Source organism: Eriocheir sinensis, chromosome 32 (genome assembly GCF_024679095.1).
Source record: "Eriocheir sinensis breed Jianghai 21 chromosome 32, ASM2467909v1, whole genome shotgun sequence".
NCBI lineage: Eukaryota > Metazoa > Arthropoda > Malacostraca > Decapoda > Varunidae > Eriocheir > Eriocheir sinensis.
In genome coordinates this window covers 17,909,703-17,928,016 of record NC_066540.1, presented here as the reverse complement: position 1 = coordinate 17,928,016, position 18,314 = coordinate 17,909,703, and the positions used below count along the sequence as shown (strand labels likewise).

Here is an 18,314-nt window from a genome sequence, read left to right as displayed (position 1 = left end):
GGAGGAGCAGGAGCAGGAGGAGGAGGAGGAGGAGGAGGGGGAGCAGCACAAACCACGCCATCGTGTGTGTGTGTGTGCGTGTCTGTGTGTGTGCACCTGTGCCTGTGTATGTACGTTTGTGTGCGTAATTTCAATACAGCATGTACGTACTGTGTGTAGTTTGTTTTTCCTCCTCCCTCCCTTTCTTCCTCCCTTCCTCTCTTTCTTCCCTCCCTTCCTTCCTTCTAACTTCCTCTCTTTCTTCCCTCCCTTCCTCTCTTTCTTCCCTCCCTCCCTTCCTTCCTTCCCTCCCTTTCTTCCTCCCTTCCTTCCCTCCCTTCCTTCCTCCCTTCCCTCCCTTCCTTCCTTTCTTCCTTCCCTTTCCTTCCTTCTTCCCTCCCTTTCCTCACTGCTTACCTTCCCTTCTGTCTCTCCTCCTCCTCCTCCTCAGCCCCGCCCCGCCCCTCCCCTCGCCCCTCTAGAGAGCATTTAGTAAGTAGCACCCTAGAATGCCACCCTAGCACAGCCCCCATGCCCTAGTGACCCACCCCTAGCACAGCCCATCCCCTAGTGACCCACCCCTAGCACAGCCCATCCCCTAGTGACCCACCCCTAGCACAGCCCCATGCCCTACAGACCCAGCCTAGCCCACCCCTCATGTAGATCAGGACAGCTTGCTACACAGGCCAACAGGACACACTTCAGGGACAGTAGCCAACAGATAGTGCCTAGTTTTAGCATACCTGATACTAATTAGATTTGCACTAGTAACGCTGCGCACACACACACACACACACACACACACACACACACACACACACACATGTAATCGTGTATGTCTCTGTGTGTATATGGAGGTCATGTGTACATGTGTGTATTGTGTGTGTACGTTTCTCTTCAATCATCTGTCTCCAGTGTTGTTTTCCTGCTTCTAGTGTGTGCATTTCTATAATTGTGTGTGAACATTTTTTGCATTCAAGCATGTACGTGTTGGATTTCCTGCATGTGTGTGTGTGTGTGTACGCATGTCTGCCTGCCTGTATGTGTACGTGTATGTGTGTTTTGGATACATACACACCACAGTAAGCCACCCACCCCATCACCCCTTCATCTCCTCTTCCTGTACCTCAACCCTCCTCCTCCTCCTCCTCCTCTTCTAGTCACCTGTTGTGTGCCACCTGAACACACACACACACACACACACACACACACACACACACACACACACACACACGGCCCGGTAACTCAGGGGTATAGCGTCTGGGTCACAACCAGAAGGAGCGGGGTTCAATTCCCCGGCCGGGTGAAGATAAGTTGGGTTTGTCTTCTCTCCCGTGTAGCCCATGATGTTCACCCAGCAGTGAGCAGGTACGCGACGTCAGGCAAGGAGATGTGACCTCGTTGTCGCGGTGTGTTGTGTGTGCGTGGTCTCAGTCCTACCCAAAGATCGGTACTACGAGCTCTGTGTTGTTCTGTAGGGGAACGCCTGGCTGTCTGACCCGCAGCAGACCAGGAGGTGAATCACACACACACACACACACACACACACACACACACACACACACACACACACACAGAAACAAATACAATAATGATAAAAACAGGAAACTACAAATGATGGTTTAGGAAGAGTATAATTATATTTTAGGAAATTATTATTATTATTATTATTACTTTAGAGCATTTAGGAAGAAAACAGCCCCCTCCCTCCCTCCCTCCCTCCCTTCACCCCCCCTCCTCCTCCTCCTCCTCTTCCCTAGGTTAAGATTTATAATTTAAGAAAAAAAAGAGAAAAAAGAGAGAGAGAGAAGACTCGAGGAACAGACCAAGACCAGATCCAGACCAAGGGTGAGTAAGAGAGAGAGAGAGAGAGAGAGAGAGAGAGAGAGAGAGAGAGAGAGAGAGAGAGAGAGAGAGAGACTTATGTATATATCTTTCCCTTTTAACTATCTCCCTCCCTCCCTTCCCTAATACAGCAATACCCTGGTTTACGAGTGTTTTGATTTACAAGCGCACACACACACCCCAAAAAAAAAAAAAAAAAATGGCTTCCTTTTTATCAGTGCCACATGACCATACAGTTGTGGCACCAAGACCAAATGCCCCAACAATCATCATCAATCATTAATGGCTTGGTTTACGAGCGGTGACCGTGTACGAGCGCCCTGATTGTACAAGCGGTCCCTTTGTTCGCCGCAGAGCGCTATGGGGGCTTCGTGGTGCAGTGGTTAGCACACTCGGCTCACAATTAAGAGAGCCCGTGTTTGATTCCCGGGCGGAGTGGAAAAATTTGGGCGGCTTTTCCGATACCCTACGCCCCTGTCCACCCAGCAGCGAATGGGTACCGGGTATTAATCGGGGGTTGTGTCCCGTCTCCTGTTCCCTTCTCCTATAATTCCTTCCCCTTCTGTCTCTCTCCGGCATATGACCACGGGTGTTGCGCCGACTAAACCAAACTTTCTAAAAAACAGAGCGCCCAGACCGGAAAACAATGGGCGTGGGGTATCAGTCCGCGCTGTACACTCGCAGGGGTAGCACCCACACGCTTCCGCCCACTTAAATTTGTGCTCAAGCGTGCGATCTTTGTGTTTTCAGCTGTACCGTATGCGTTCATTTTGGTTAACGAGTTTTTTCGGTTCGTGAGAAAAATCCGGGATATGTTAAGCTCGTAAACTGGGGTATGACTGTATGAGCTAACTGGTCACCTCCCCCATCTCTCCTCCTCCTCCTCCTCCTCCTCCTCCTCCTCCTCCTCCTCCTCCTCCCAACCCCCCCTTATATTAACTCTAGATCAGGAAAGGTTATCTCAGAAAGGTTTAATAATAATAATAGTAATAATAATAATAATAATAATAATAATAATAATAGTAATGATAGTAGTAGTAGTAGTAGTAGTAGTAGTAGTAGTAGTAGGAAAGGTTAGGTTAGGTGAGATTAAACACACACACACACACACACACTACAATAATAATAATAATAATAATAATAATAATAATAATAATAATAATAATAATAATAATAATAATAATAACAATAATTTTTAAAACACTTCAAATTCCTACTCACCCTTGCCCCCCTTCCCTTTAAAGAGAGAGAGAGAGAGAGAGAGAGAGAGAGAGAGAGAGAGAGAGAGAGAATGACTGAATAAATTAGTTTCTAAGCATTATTATTATTATCATTATTATTATTATTATTTTTTGCAATTTAAAGTTTGTATTTTTATATATTTGTAATTGATTCTCTCTCTCTCTCTCTCTCTCTCTCTCTCTCTCTCTCTCTCACAAACTAATATTATTGATTCTACATTTTTGTGAATATATAATTAATTTAAGTGTGTGTGTGTGTGTGTGTGTGTGTGTGTGTGTGTGTGTGTGTGTGTGTGTTGTCCAAGTTCACTATAAATTCCTTGATATCTTTGGCTATTAATGATCTTCGCCTCCATGCTAATATTCCAAGCGTTTATGATTCTATAAGGGACAGCAAACCTCTTTATTTAATTTCCTGCATCTCGTTTTACTTATAATCCTGTCTCCTTGTCCCTCCCTGTCCCCTTGTCCTCCCCTGTCCCCTTGTCATCACCTGTCCCCTTGTTCCTCTCTGTCTCCTTGTCCTCCTCTGTCCCTTAGTGTGTGTGTTCCTGTCCCTTTGTCCTCCTCTGTCCCTTAGTGTGTGTGTTCCTGTCCCCTTTGTCCCTCCCTGTCCCCTTGTTCCTCCTTGTCTCCTTGTCCTCCTCTGTCCCTTAGTGTGTGTTCCTGTCCCTTTGTCCTCCTCTGTCCCTTGCTGTGTCTGTTCCTTAATCTCTTGCCCTTCCTGTGTCCCTTAGAAGCCTGTCCTTCCCATCCCTATGACCCAAGCATTTTGTGAGTGTGAGTGTGTGTGTGTGTGTGTGTGTGTGTGTGTGTGTCCCTGTTCCCTTGTCCTTCCTGTGTCCCTGGGTAGCATGAGTTCACTTCCCTGCCCCCATGCCCTGGCCCTTTGTAAGTGTGTGTGTGTGTTTCGTAGTTAAGTGTCCTCTCTTTCTCTCCCTGCCTGTAGTGTAGCGACTCGTCCATTTACTGAAGGCACTTTGGGTCTGGCAAGACTGACACATGTTACGGGCAGTCGCTGTTTTTATCCTCAAAAACGAGTCATTTACGTAACTTTTTATTTATTTATTTATATTTATTTTTTTACGTCTCCGCCTATTGGACTGGTAGGCTTGCTTGAGGGGCCTGGATGGTATTCGGCCCCAGCCCGTCATGGCACAGGCAAGTGTTTATAGTGGCGCCATCTTCTCTTGGGTGATACACGTTTTTATAAAATTAAATCTATAGAGTATTTAAAATTCACTTCCACGTTATTAAAAGGTAAACAAACAAAATGTGTTCAAATTTGTCAATATTCCAGCCCCCAAGGTGCCTTCATGCCACAGTGGAGCGTCACCTGTGTTGTCTCCCACTGTGCTGCGGTGGTCCTATGCTTGGTATCATTTCTGTTGTCCCTCTATGCATCAACCCCTCCATCCATCCGTCCGTCCTTCCCTCTATTACTTTATATTTCCCTACTTATTTCCCTCCTTCATTGCCTTCTCTTCCAACTTTGCACTCTCTCCAACTTCTGTTTGTGTGTTTCAGGCGAGGCAACCACACCACACCACCACAGCACCACAGCACCACGGCAGCTTGTTCTAATCTCGCCCTAACATCACTCACCAACCCTCCCAGCCTCTCCTCACCCACACAGATAATTGCTGAATGTTGATATCCGTCCAACACCTAAAACATTCCTCCGTTGTGTTGATCATATGCTTTTCTGTGTGGGCCGAGGATGTTTTGTGATATTACTCTGGGTATTTCTCACTCCGTAATGTCCTCTGTGGATATTCTCTGTACTATTCCTCCCAAATCTTTCTCATCCTTGATAATGTTCTCTCTTAATATCCCTTGAAATATATATCCCGGGTCCTCTCCTCCTTCTGCAATATAACTCCCAGCTCTTTCTAATCTGTTGTAATATAACTCCCAGCTCTTTCTTTCCTTCTGTAATCTCTCTCTCTCTCTCTCTCTCTCTCTCTCTCCATGCTTTATTTTAATTATGCAGTTTATTATTATTATTATCATTATTATTATTATTATTGTTATTATTATTTAGTATTATGAGTTTGAAGTCATCTGCAAACATATGATCATAGCCTGTGTGAGACTGTGTGCGTATGTGTGTGTGTGTGTGTGTGTGTGATGATAGAAGCAGAGGAAAAAAAAAGAAAGAAAGAATGTTTGAGATAGACAGAAGAAAAGATATTAAAAACTGTAGAAGAGAGAGAGAGAAAAAAAGAGAAAGAAAGAGAGAGAGAGAGAGAGAGAGAGAGAGAGAGAGAGAGAGAGAGAGAGAGAGAGAGAGAGAGAGAGAGAGAGAGAGAGAGAGATTGGAGAAATGATAGTTAAAAAGAGAGAAAGTGAAAGTTTGTGAATGAGAGAACAAAAGATGAATTAAAAACAAGAGAAAAAAAAAGATGTGGATGTGTGTGAGCGAGACGAGTGATATCAAAGAAAAAAAGAGCGAGCAAGGGAGCGAGAGAGTGAGAAGGTTTCATCTCATCCATCAGAAAAAGCCATATTCTGTGCCCACCTCTGGATGACCTGGATGACGGCCGGGTGACCTCCTCCACCACCACCACCACCACCACTGACCTCACCCCCCCTCCCTCTCTCTCCGACTCTCTCCCCATCTCAGAGTAAGCATGACACGGGTTTTTTGGGGAGAGAGAGAGACAACTTTTTTGAGAGAGCGGGAGAGAGTGAGAGAGAGAGAGAGAGAGAGTTATTTTTACTTTTATATAATATTTTTTTGTCTATATTTCCTTTGTTAGTGCTTCCTGTTTTTGTGTTGTTCTCTTCCAGCTGGTAATGTTTTGTTCCTGTGAGTGTTCCGAGGCAGTGTTTCCTGCACAGTGCCCACGGCACGACCACTCACACACTGTGGGAACACATGGGGGTCAAGGGGGCAGAGCCGCCTAGTTAGGAAGTTCATGTATACTATTCACCTTATATTTTACTGACCCTAAGGGGGGGATCAGGGGGACAAAGCCCCCATTAGTAAGAGTGTGAGCACTCCGACTGGTGCACAGCTGTGGTGAGCCACAGGTGTTGGCTGCGGCAGGATGCTGTGGCCTCAACACTGTCTGGGACCACATGGATCACACACACACACACACACACACACACACACACACACACACACACAAGTCTCATGGCCATTTTTCCTCTTGTGTTTCTCCCTCCAGCGTCCCACAGTTTTCCAAGAAGTTTGAACATTACTTGAAAACAAACATGACAACAGAGGAACACTTGGTCAAGCAGGAAATGCCTCAGAACACTCACACCAAGGAAGAAAACATAATGTTTGTGTGTCTGTATGTGTGTGTGTGACATGTTTGCTCTCTCTCTCTCTCTCTCTCTCTCTCTCTCTCTCTCTCTCTCTCTCTCTCTCTCTCTCTCTCTCTCTCTCTCTCTCTCTCTCTCTCTCTCATATATGTTTAAGTCTATTGTTTAAGCTTATCATCATTATTATTACTATTATTATTATTATTATTATTATTATTATTATTATTATTGTTATTATTATTATTATTATTATTATCATCATCATTATCATTTATATCACCAGTTTTATATATATATATATATATATATATATATATATATATATATATATATATATATATATATATATATATATATATATATATATATATATATGTATATCTATGTGTGTGTGTACGTAGTTCCTTTATAGCTTTTATCACATATATATATAAATAGCTTTTTGAATATCTATGTAATGCTGTGCTTAGTGCTATAAATATTTCTTAGCTTGTTACATATAGTTTTAGCTTATAAATATAAATACTTCCTTAGCTTTTGTGATGTTTTTAAAAAGCTGATGTTTTGAGCTTTTGATAGAATATTTGTGTGTGTGTGTGTGTGTGTGTGTGTGCGTGTGTGTGTGTCTGTGTGTGTGAACATAGCTAACTCAACCTTACACACACACACACACACACACACACAAACACACACTCGCTTTTTTGTAGCCCCCAAGCCAGTCTCTCTCTCTCTCTCTCTCTCTCTCTCTCTCTCTCTCTCTCTCTCTCTCTCTCTCTCTCTCTCTCTCTCTCTCTCTCTCTCTCTCTCTCTCTTTCCTCTCTTCCATCACCTCTACCTCCCTCCCCCCCTCCCTCAGGTCAGGTAAAGGTAAGGCCAGGTTAATTAGCATCAGGTCAACAGGTGAACTAATTAATGAGTTAGGCAAGAAAGGAAAACAGAGGAGGTAAACAGGATGAAGTAGATAACAGGTAGACAGTAACAGCCAAACAGAGAGAGAAGATTAACAGGTAGACAGACAGACAGATTGACAGACCAGGTAAACAACAGGTAGACAGTAGACAGATTGACAGACCAGGTAAACAACAGGTAGACAGACAGACAGATTGACAGACCAGGTAAACAACAGGTAGACAGACAGACAGATTGACAGACCAGGTAAACAACAGGTAGACAGACAGACAGAGATTGACAGACCAGGTAAACAACAGGAAGGTAAGGTAATGTAGTTGATAGTAAACAGATGAAGCAACAGGACAAACAACAACAGTGAATGATGGTAAACAAGGAAGAGTAAACAAACAAACAAGGTAAACAAACAAGGTAAACAAACAACAGATGTGACTTTCAACAGGTAATACACACACACACACACACACACACACACACACACACACACACACACACATACATACATACAACCCCCTTCCTACAATCTTCAACCCCAACCTCATCCCCAACCACCTCAACTTTCCCCAACCAACCCCAAGTGTTCCCAATCCTCCCTAACCCACCCCAACCTTCCCCAATCCACAATACCACTCCCTAACCCACCCCAACCTTCCCCAATCCACAGTACCACTCCCTAACCCACCCTAACCTTCCCCAACGGACATTACCCTTCCCAACAACCCCAAAAGAATCCCCAACTCAACCCCAACATACCCCAATCCTCCTAAACACCTCCGAAGCCTTCCCAAACACACAATAACTTTCCCCAACAACCCTAAAAGCAATCCCAAATCCTTCCCAACCTTCCCCAACATCACCCCAACCAGCTCTAACCTTCCACAATCCACCTCAAGCCTTCCCCAAGATACCACAACCACACTCCCCTCCCTCCTCTCCCTCCCCAGCACTACCTTCTCCCCCCACCATCACCCCCACTAACACTTCCCCTCCCCACCGTTGCAGGGAAGTTGGGGACGAGGAGGATGAGGAGGAGGAGCTGGAGGATGCCCCGGTTCAAGGACCCCTCCCCTATGAACCTGATGATGCCCCATGGAAGAAGGAGGAGAGTGGCATTCGGAAGTTGTGAGTATGGGGGTGATGGGGTTGTGGGGGGCAGAGGGGGTGGATTGGGAAAGCTGCAAGGGGGGCTGTGTTTGAGTTACGAGTACTGGGATTGAGTTTGGAGTTGGGGAGGATGGGGTTGGTCAGGGGTTGGGTTGGGCAGGGGGTGGGGGGGGAAGCTGTGTTATGTGACTTGTGTTTGTTGTCTGGGGTTGGGAAGGCTGTAAGGGCTTGTGGGGGGGAGGGGGTTTGTCTCGGGGGAGGTTATAAGGGAGGCTGAGATGGGGTTGTGTTGAGTTGGAGAGGCTGTGTTATTTGACTGTGTTTGTTGTCTGGGGTTGGGGTGCTGTAAGGGGTTGTGGGGGTTGTATGTTTGTCTTGGGGGAGGTTATAGGGGAGGCTGAGATGAGTTTGTGAGGTTGTGGAAGAAGTTGAGGAGTTAAGAGGTTGGGGGGCTGGGTTGTGTTGTGTTGTGGGGGTTGTGTGTTTGTGTGGGGGAGGATATAGGGAAGGCTGAGATGGGGTTGTGAGGTTGTGGAAGAGGTTGAGGGGTTGAGAGGTTGGGGTTGTTGTCTGAGAACTATATTATGGGGCTGGGTTGTGTTGTGTTGACAGGGTTGTGTGTTTGTGTGGGGGAGGTTATAGGGAAGGCTGAGATGGGGTTGTGGGGTTGTGTATGGGTATGTGTTAGGTTATGAGGTTGTGGAAGAGGTTGAGGGTTGTTGTCTGAGAAATATATTATGGAGCTGGTTTGTGCTGTGTTGAGGAGGTTGTGGAAGGGGTTAGATTGTGAGGGGTTGTGTTTGGGAGGGGTGATAAGTTGTCCTGTGCTTGTGTGGAGGGTTATATGTAGGGGGTTGGGTTGGGTTACCTTGTTCTGGGGTTGTAGGGGGACTGAGGGGGTGGAGTTTTAGCTGTAGGTTCAAGGATTGGGGTTGTCATCTGGTTGAAGAGGGGGTTGCAGTGGGGTGTTGGGGGAGTTCAAAGTAGGGGTTGGAGGGGTGCTGTGGATGGGATTGTGGGTGGGGTTACATATATCCTCCTCCTCCTCTTCCTCCTTCCCTTCCCCTTCATTCACCCCCACTCCTCCTCCTCCTCCTCCTACTCTTCCTCCTTCCCTTACTACCCCATTCACCCATTACAATCCTCCTCCTCCTCCTCCTCCTCTTCCTCCTTCCCTTCCCCCTCATTCACCCCCCCTCCTCCTCCTCCTCCTCCTCTTCCTCCTTCCCTTCCCCCTCATTCACCCCTCCTCCTCCTCCTCCTCCTCCTCTTCCTCCTTCCCTCCCCCTCATTCACCTCCTCCTCCTCTTCCTTCCTTAACATCTAAACAACTAACTCCAATATTTATTTCTGTAGCACATAAAATAATTTCTATTCAACTCATAAAAAAACACTAACTTGCATGAATTAAATAAATCAATAAATAAATATATGTAGTAATAATAATAATAATAATAATGACATTTTTTTCATTTAGTATAATTTTTGATGCATGGCCCACCTCCCCCTACCCCCCCCCCTTCCCTATAATGATGGAGATTATAGATAGTTATGTATATGTATTTAGATGATGTAAATAATTAGACAGTCACATAGATAATTCAATAGTGATTTAGCATGTGATAGTGATTGTGTAAATAGATTGATAGAACCCTTGACTTACTGTAGAAGCTTGATGTAGTGAGCGGATTCCACCAAGCACCAGTCCGCTGAATTGAACTTTCCGCTAAATTGAGAGAATGCGTTTTCCCGACCCCCACAGCCCGAAACACCTCACACAATGGCCTCTGCTTTCTTTACTGTGGTCCATATGTAACTCTTTAGCCCCCAAATATAACCTCTCAGCCCCTTTCCTTTTTCTGAGTGTAGGTAGGAACAACCCCTCTCATAACTATTGCTTAAATGACACTCCCGTAAACAGGTCTGGGTGTGAGAGGGATTTAGGGGTCTTAGTGAGCTCTGATCTCCGTCCAAGGGCACAATGCATTCAAGCTAGAAATCGAGCAAACAGGGTACTGGGATTTATTTCAAGGAGTGTAAGCAACAGAAGCGCCGAAGTCTTCCTCAAACTATATTTAGCATTAGTTAGACCTCATCTTGATTATGTGGTTCAGTTCTGGTCACCCTACTATAGAATGGATATCAAAATGTTAGAATCGCTGCAGAGGAGGATGACTAAGATGATTCAGGGGTTGAGAAACTTGCCATACGAGGAAAGACTCAAACAGTTAAACTTGCATTCTCTAGAAAGGCGAAGGGTGCGTGGAGACATGATCGAGGTTTATAAATGGATGAAGGGCTTTAATAAGGGAGACATTCATAAGGTTTTGTAGGTAAGAGAACCGGGTAGGACACGAAGTAATGGGTTTAAACTGGATAAATTCAGATTCAACAGGGACATAGACAAAAACTGGTTACTATCAGGGTGGAGGATGAGTGGAATAGGCTTACCAGTCATGCAGTGAGTGCCAATACAATAGTCACATTAAAAAATAGATTAGGTAGATTCATGGACAGCAATATTAGGAGGGGTTAGATACATGGGAGCTTAGGTTCAAAGGAGCTGCCTTGTACAGGTCTCCGCCAACCAGCCTCTTGCAGACTCCTACGTTCTTATGTTCTTATGTTCTTCCCAGTCTCCATTGGCCCCTTCAGCCCCCTCTCAGCCCCCCGGTCAGCCCCTAACACTTGATCGCGCAGAATTAAATTGTTCCGCTAAATCAAGCTTCTACGGTACGTCAGTTCTGAACCCTTACTATAGATTCAGGAAAGACCCCATCACTGCTCTCCCCATTCTTCTATACCTTATACAAATACACTCCCCCCTCTCCCCTCCCCACTACCCCCCACTTCCCCATTTCCCCACCCTTCCCCAACACGTTCTCCCCTGGTTGCAGCTTCAGGTTGGTGGGGAGGAGGAGGATGCGTCTGCGGTGGGGAGGAAGATGGGGAGGAAAGTGGGGAAGAGGAGGAGGAGGAGGAGGAGGAGGAAAGGTTGGGGAGGAGACACCCGCCGTTGGGGAGGAAGTGACGGAGGAGGATTGATGGTAGGAGAGAGAGAGAGAGAGAGAGAGAGAGAGAGAGAGAGAGAGAGAGAGAGAGACAGTGTGTGTGTGTGTGTGTGTGTGTGTGTGTGTGTGTGTGTGTGTGTGTGTGTGTGTGTGTGCGTGAAAATTATGACTATTTCTACTACTACTATACTTACTCTCTCTCTCTCTCTCTCTCTCTCTCTCTCTCTCTCTCTCTCTCTCTCTCTCTCATTATCTTTCAAAACTTATTCTAATCCTGTTCATTCTCTCTCTCTCTCTCTCTCTCTCTCTCTCTCTCTCTCTCTCTCTCTCTCTCTCTCTCTCTCTCTCTCAGGTTAAGCCGCCTGACCCCACACCTTAACGAGTCCCTCTCACCTGTGGCCGCTCGCAGGTATTTGATTATTTTCTCTTTCTCTATCTCCTTTTTTATTTATTCTATTATTATTATTATTTATTATTATTATTATTTATGTTTATTTTTAGGTTTGTTTTGTTTGTTCGTTTGTTTGTTTGCTTTCTTTGTATTATCATTATTATTTACCTTTATTTTATTTTATTTATTGTGTTTGCTTTAACTACTTCTACTACTACTACTACTACTACTACTACTACTACTACTACCACTACTTCAATCTTCGCCTAATCTTACTAGCTAACCAGACCGTGTGTGTGTGTGTGTGTGTGTGTGTGTGTGTGTGTGTGTGTGTGTGTGTGTGTGTGTGTGTGTGTGTACTTGCGCTTGTGTTATTACTAATGTTCTAAGTCGTGTGCGTATAGCCTTGTCTATGTGCGTTTCTGTGTGTGTGTACTACTACTACTACTACTAATAATAATAATAATAATAATAATAATAATAATAATAATAATCTTGAAATATATATAATTAAACAGCCTTTCAACACCCCCTCCCCCCTCCCCCTTACACCCCACACTAACCCTCCCACCTTCTCTCCCCCCTACAGTTTCCGGCGCCTGTTCGGGGACGAAGGGATGGGAGGCGCCCCGTCGACCACCTCCCCAGGAGCCGCCCCGCCCCGCCCCTCCACCTCCCCAAAGAAGCATCTCCTGGGGCTGACGCGACCCTGAACGTTGCCCTGGGTCCAGTGTGGCTGGTGCTAGGGGCTGAACGGGGGCTGAGAGGGGGCTAGAAAGGGGGCTGAAGGGGGCTATTGGAGACTAGAAATGGGCTGAAAGACTATATTTGGGGGCTAGTTATATATGGGCAACAGAAAGGGCTAAATTTTGGGAAGAGTAAGGGTCTGAAAGGCTATATTTGGGGGCTAGTTATATATGGACTACAGAAAGGGCTAAATTTTGGGAAGAGAAGAGGCTGAAAGGGGGCTAGAGGGGGCTATATTTAGATTACTGAGAGATATTTATTTGGGGTACAGAGGGGGCTAAATTTGAGGCTACGGAAAGGGCTAGAGGCCTATATTTTGGGGTATTGAAAGATCTGTATTGGTTGTATAGAAAGGGCTAAATTTTGGGAAGAGCAAGGGCTGAAAGGGGCTACAGAAAGGACTAAATAAGCCTACATTTGGGTTTTTTGAAAGATCTGTATGTTGATTAGAGAAAGGGCTGAATTTGGGGTAGGGAAAGGGTTAGGAAGAGGACATTGGGAAAGGCCTTTATTTATGAATGGGCTGGTAGTACTGATGATGATGATGATGATTGACCCCTGCCCCCTGACCCCCCTTCAAGCCCCCTCCAGCCCTCACCCCCCCACCCACCCCCTGACCCTCACCCCCACACTGGAAGAAAAAAAAAGTATATTCTTATGTGTCAAAATATCCCCTCCTGTTTCTTCCCTCCCTCCCTCCACCTTTTTCCTCCTCCTCCTCCTCCTCCTCCTCCTCCACCCTTTCCCTCCACCCATAACTGTCTCTCCCTACTACTACTACTACTACTACTACTACTACCACTGAAGAATAAATTGTGGTAGAAGAAGAAGAAGAAGAAGAAGAAGAAGATGAAGAAGAAGAAGAAGAAGAAAAAAAGAAGAAATTTGAAGAGGAGGAGGAGGAGGAGGAGGAAGAGAGATCGAAGAAGAAAAAGAAGAAGAAAAACGTTGCTAAAAATCACCCTTGTTTACGTTTGTGTGTGTGTGTGTGTGTGCGTCCGTTTGTGCGACCTTAAATACACACACACACACACAAACAAACAAACAAACAAATTATCGCAGTATATATTAACAACAAAAAAAATATCAAACATCACTAACTCAACATCATATAAATTCTCCGTTCGAAATTCTCGCTTTTTTTTTGCATTATAATTCTGTGTTTGTGCGTGCGTTTGTCCGTTTGTCCCCGTTTGTTAAGTCCAAGACAGATTTATTGGCTTTATGTATGTGTGTACGTATTCTCATGTGCGTATTGCCCTGTGTGCGTCTGTGTGTGTGTGTGTGTTTGATCCACACACACACACATAAACACACACACAAGTTGTATTATTCTCAAAGATGTTTTACTGAATGTGTGTGTGTGTGTGTGTGTGTCTGTACGTTTTTTTCTATGTCTACACACACACACACGCACACACACACACACACACACACTTACATACATTTGAAAGAATATATGTATAAAATATTTAGAGGAGGAGGAGGAGGAGGAGGAGGAAGGAGAAGAGGAAGAGTATTAGCATTAGTATTAGGAAGAATTTTATATATTATGCTTTAACGAGGAGGAGGAGGAGGAGGAGGAGGAAGAGGAGGAGGAGGAGAAAATGGAGAGAAAGAGTAAAAAGTGAGGTGCTTGAATTTATTGGGGAGAGAGAGAGAGAGAGAGAGAGAGAGAGAGAGAGAGAGAGAGAGAGAGAGAGAGAGAGAGAGAGAATAAAAGAGAATAAGAGAGAGAGAAAGAGAGAGATAACTCCACTTATTTGAGGCTAATGAGAAAGAAAACAAGAAAAAAAAACAAAATAAAAATGAACCTAAGACAAAGTATAAACGAAATGATTAAACAAAAAATCGCTAGACTCCGTAACCAAAGCGTTTGTACCACTGAGCCAGCAGCATCCCGCCACCTCCCTCCTCCCAGCATCCCTCGGCCCTCATATCCCACCCTGAGCATCTCCACACACTCTCCAGGGCCAGTCTGTGCCTCTCTCTTCTCCCGGCAATTATAATTAGTATAATTCACCAACCGTGATTATGTCCACAATACTATTATTCAGGGGAGGGTCAGGGGCGTCGGACGACCCCCCATCTACTAAAAGGTCCACTTTCTGAAAAGTCAAAATGAGAAACTGGGATGAAAAGTTCCAGTGTTTTGTTTTGACAGCAGGAAATGCACCAGAAATGTAAGTTTTTCAAAATCCAGAACCCCTCCAGCTGATCTGGCTCGCCTGGCTCACCACACGCTCCCCTTCTCGTGGCCATGAAGGTCCACACTACTGGAAAAAGGATGAACAGCTGGGTGGCCTCCATGCCGAATGCCCAGGGCAGGATTCAAACCCAGGCCCACAGAAATATAGCTAGGCACACTACCCACTGCACCACGGGCACTAGTATGCTTATATTGCCCTTCTTTACGAGAGTGCCGGGAGATGCTCAGAGGGGAGGAGGAGTGCCGAGCGGAGCCAGGAAAAACGAACCCTTTGTGACACTGGCTTTAGTCTGTGTGTTTGTCTGTGTCTGTGTGTCTGTGTTAGCTTTGTAGGCCTAGCGACAAGGAGGAGGAGGAGGAGGAGGAGGAGGTGATAGGTAGATTACATAGGTTCAATAGATGAGTTATATTTTGTGAATTTTTAGACGAATTATTATGTAAAGATTATTATTATTATTATCAAGGAGAGAGAGAGAGAGAGAGAGAGAGAAGAGAGAAGAGAGAGAGAGAGAGAGAGAGAGAGAGAGAGAGAGAGAGAGAGAGAGAGAGAGAGAGAGAGAGAGAGAGAGAGAGAGAGAAGACTAGAGATTGTTATGTATAAACTTAAAACATACATACATACATACATACACATATATACACACACACACACACACACACACACATACACGGTTTCTCTCTCTGTGTGCGCATTCATACCTACATGTGTGTATTGCTTTGTGTACATACTAGCAGGTGTGTGTGTGTGTGTGTGTGTGTGTGTGTGTGTGTGAAACCAGTGCAACAAAACAACCACAGAACCACCCATGTGCGTACACACACACACACACACACACACACACACTCACACACACACACACACACACACACACAACAGAGACAATCATGAATGCCATATCCATTTTTAAAGAGAGAGAGAGAGAGAGAGAGAGAGAGAGAGAGAGAGAGAGAGAGAGAGAGAGAGAGAGAGAGAGAGAGAGAGAGAGAGAGAGAGAGAGAGAGAGAGAGAGAGAGAGAGAGAGAGAGAGAGAGAGAGTTAACCTGCCATCAAATTTCTTTAACTAAATCCACATAAAAAGCTTTAATTAGGATATATTAGATTAGCGTACATGTGTGTGTGTATGTGTGTGTGTGTGTATGTGTGTGTGGTGTGTGTGCGTATCTCTCTCCTTGTCTATGTGCATGTATGTATGTATGTATGTGTACTTTCAATGTGCTTCCTAAACACACACACACACACACACACACACACACACACACACACACACACACACACACTTCTCGGACCATTTAATCTAATAATAATAATAATAATAATAATAATAATAATAGAATTTTCTAACAAGTTGTGATCTTGATAAGTATTAGAGAGAGAGAATAGAGAAAGTGAGATTAGAGAGAGAGATTAGAGAGAGAGAGAGAGAGCAAGGTTAGTGCCAAACAAACTATACTAGAAAAAAAAATAGAAAAATAATAATAATAATAATAATAATAATAATAATAATAATAATAATAATAATAATAATAATAGGTCAGTTTCAATGTTATTATTAGTTAGAAAAATGAATAATTACATAGAAAATTTATTATATAGTTTTGTGTTAGAGAGAGAGAGAGAGAGAGAGAGAGAGAGAGAGAGAGAGAGAGAGAGAGAGAGAAAGTATTAGAAATAGCTTTAATGTCTTTCTTGCTTTAATATTGTCTTGTCTTTGTTAGAGAGAGAGAGAGAGAGAGAGAGAGAGAGAGAGAGAGAGAGAGAGAGAGAGAGAGAGAGAGATAAACCTTAGATCACGTCCATTAAAAAGGAAAATATTAAAGAAAAAAAAGAGAGAAAGTGAAAGATATAGAAAAAACAATTAAAGAAAAAAAAAGTATTAGGTATCTTCTATAATATTTTGAGCTAACTACCCCCCCACCCCCCCCTCACCCCAACACACCCCTCACCCCTCAACACCAATACCCTGTCACCCCACACAACCCCAACTCACCCCTCACCCCACCCTCTCAACCCCCCTCTCCAAACCTCATTCTTTCAACTATCACCCCACCTCAACACCCCCCACACCCCACCCCACATCCCCCCCTTCTCATCCCCCCCTCCTAACCTCATTCTTTCAACTATCACCCCACCTTAACACCCCTCTTCACCCCCTAACAGAACCTCCACCACCTCACCTCCCATCTCTAACCCCCCTCTATAACTATCCCCCCCACACCCCAACACAGCCCCCTACCCCCTTCACCCCCCCCCCTCTCTTTTATCTCCCCAATCCTTCATAACCCCCCTTTTTCACCACCTATCACCCCCTCAACCCCCCTTTTTCAACCCCCACCACCCCACACCCCTCCCCCTTGAAGCATTAGTGTCAATCTGTGTATGTGTGTGTGTGTGTGTGTGTGTGTGTGTGTGTGTGTGGGCATTTAAATTTGTACTAAATGTATGTGTACCCCCCTTACCCTTCACACACACACACACACACACACACACACACACACACTTCTACTTGTGCCAATGCTACCCCCACCCCTCTATTAGTGCTTGAGTACTAATGATGATGATGATGATGATGCCAAACTACCCCCAACCTCTCCCCCAAAATATCACCCCCACCCCACCCCCCAAACTTTCACCCCTGCAGCCCCCACATGACCAATTACTCCCCATCTCAATCCTTCACCTCTCACCCCCCTACACACATCCCCCCTTTCTCCCGCCCCCCAATACATATCCTCCCCTATCCCCCTCTCTCCCTATTTTTCATCCCTTGCCTAACCATTCCTTCCCCTTAGGCCTACACACGAACATATATACATACACATACATATTATAACCCGTGTATGTATATTATTATGTATTTGAAACCTAATTATAACCACACACACACACACACACACACACACACACACACACCTATACATATCCCGTGTACGTATATCATTATGTATTTGAGTCTTAATTAAAAACTGTCCTGCTCACCTGAGACTCATTGCACCTGGAAAATGATGGAGAAAGGAAAGCGCCATGTACAGTTATAATTGGTGTTGTTTAAGTATTAAGGTCGCCACATATCTATCTATCTATCTATCTAGAGAGAGAGAGAGTGGGGGGGTAATAGGGATGAGGGATGTTTGAATTAATATCATCTATTTATCTAGGTGTCTTCGAGAGAGTAGGGGGGTGTAGGGATGAGGGATGTTTTAATATTAAGGTCGCCACACATCTATTCTCTGTCTATCTATCTATTTAGGTGTCTTCGAGAGAGTGTGGGGGGAAATAGTGGGGGGCCTTCACGCTGGAGCTCACAGCCTCACAGCGCCCCGTGGCTCACCCGGCGATGACATCCACAAGGAGTGTTAACGCTCTTTAATACACGAGGCTTCGTTTCCAATACCCGCCTTTTATTAAGATCACTATAATGTCGGTCACACTAGGGAACATGTAGGTTACCGTCGCCTACCCCGCCGCCAGAGACATCAATGCAGCGCGCCTAACCAAGTCTCCTTAGCCTAGCCCTGATGACCCGCTGCCAGAGTGCCACGTGCAAGGCGGCGCTCAAACTTTTTACATCAATATTATGAAGTTTCTCCGGAAGCTATGATGT

The 18,314-nt window shown here is 44.9% G+C and overlaps 1 protein-coding gene across 4 annotated transcripts in view; it reads left to right on the top strand.

The window, feature by feature from the left end:
• LOC127006387 (RILP-like protein homolog) overlaps window positions 1-16,493 on the top strand; it is a 47,511-nt gene extending 31,018 nt beyond the window's left edge. The window contains exons 6-9 of one of the 4 annotated variants that reach the window (XM_050876333.1): window positions 5,564-5,692; window positions 8,253-8,372; window positions 11,718-11,774; window positions 12,346-16,493. In XM_050876333.1, the coding sequence (XP_050732290.1) occupies window positions 5,564-5,692; window positions 8,253-8,372; window positions 11,718-11,774; window positions 12,346-12,469 (430 nt within the window). In that variant the 3' untranslated portion in view covers window positions 12,470-16,493. The remainder of the gene's footprint in view (window positions 1-5,563; window positions 5,693-8,252; window positions 8,373-11,717; window positions 11,775-12,345) is intronic. The other 3 variants (XM_050876335.1, XM_050876334.1, XM_050876336.1) reach the window with 3 other exon arrangements.
• The last annotated feature ends 1,821 nt before the right edge of the window (window positions 16,494-18,314 follow it).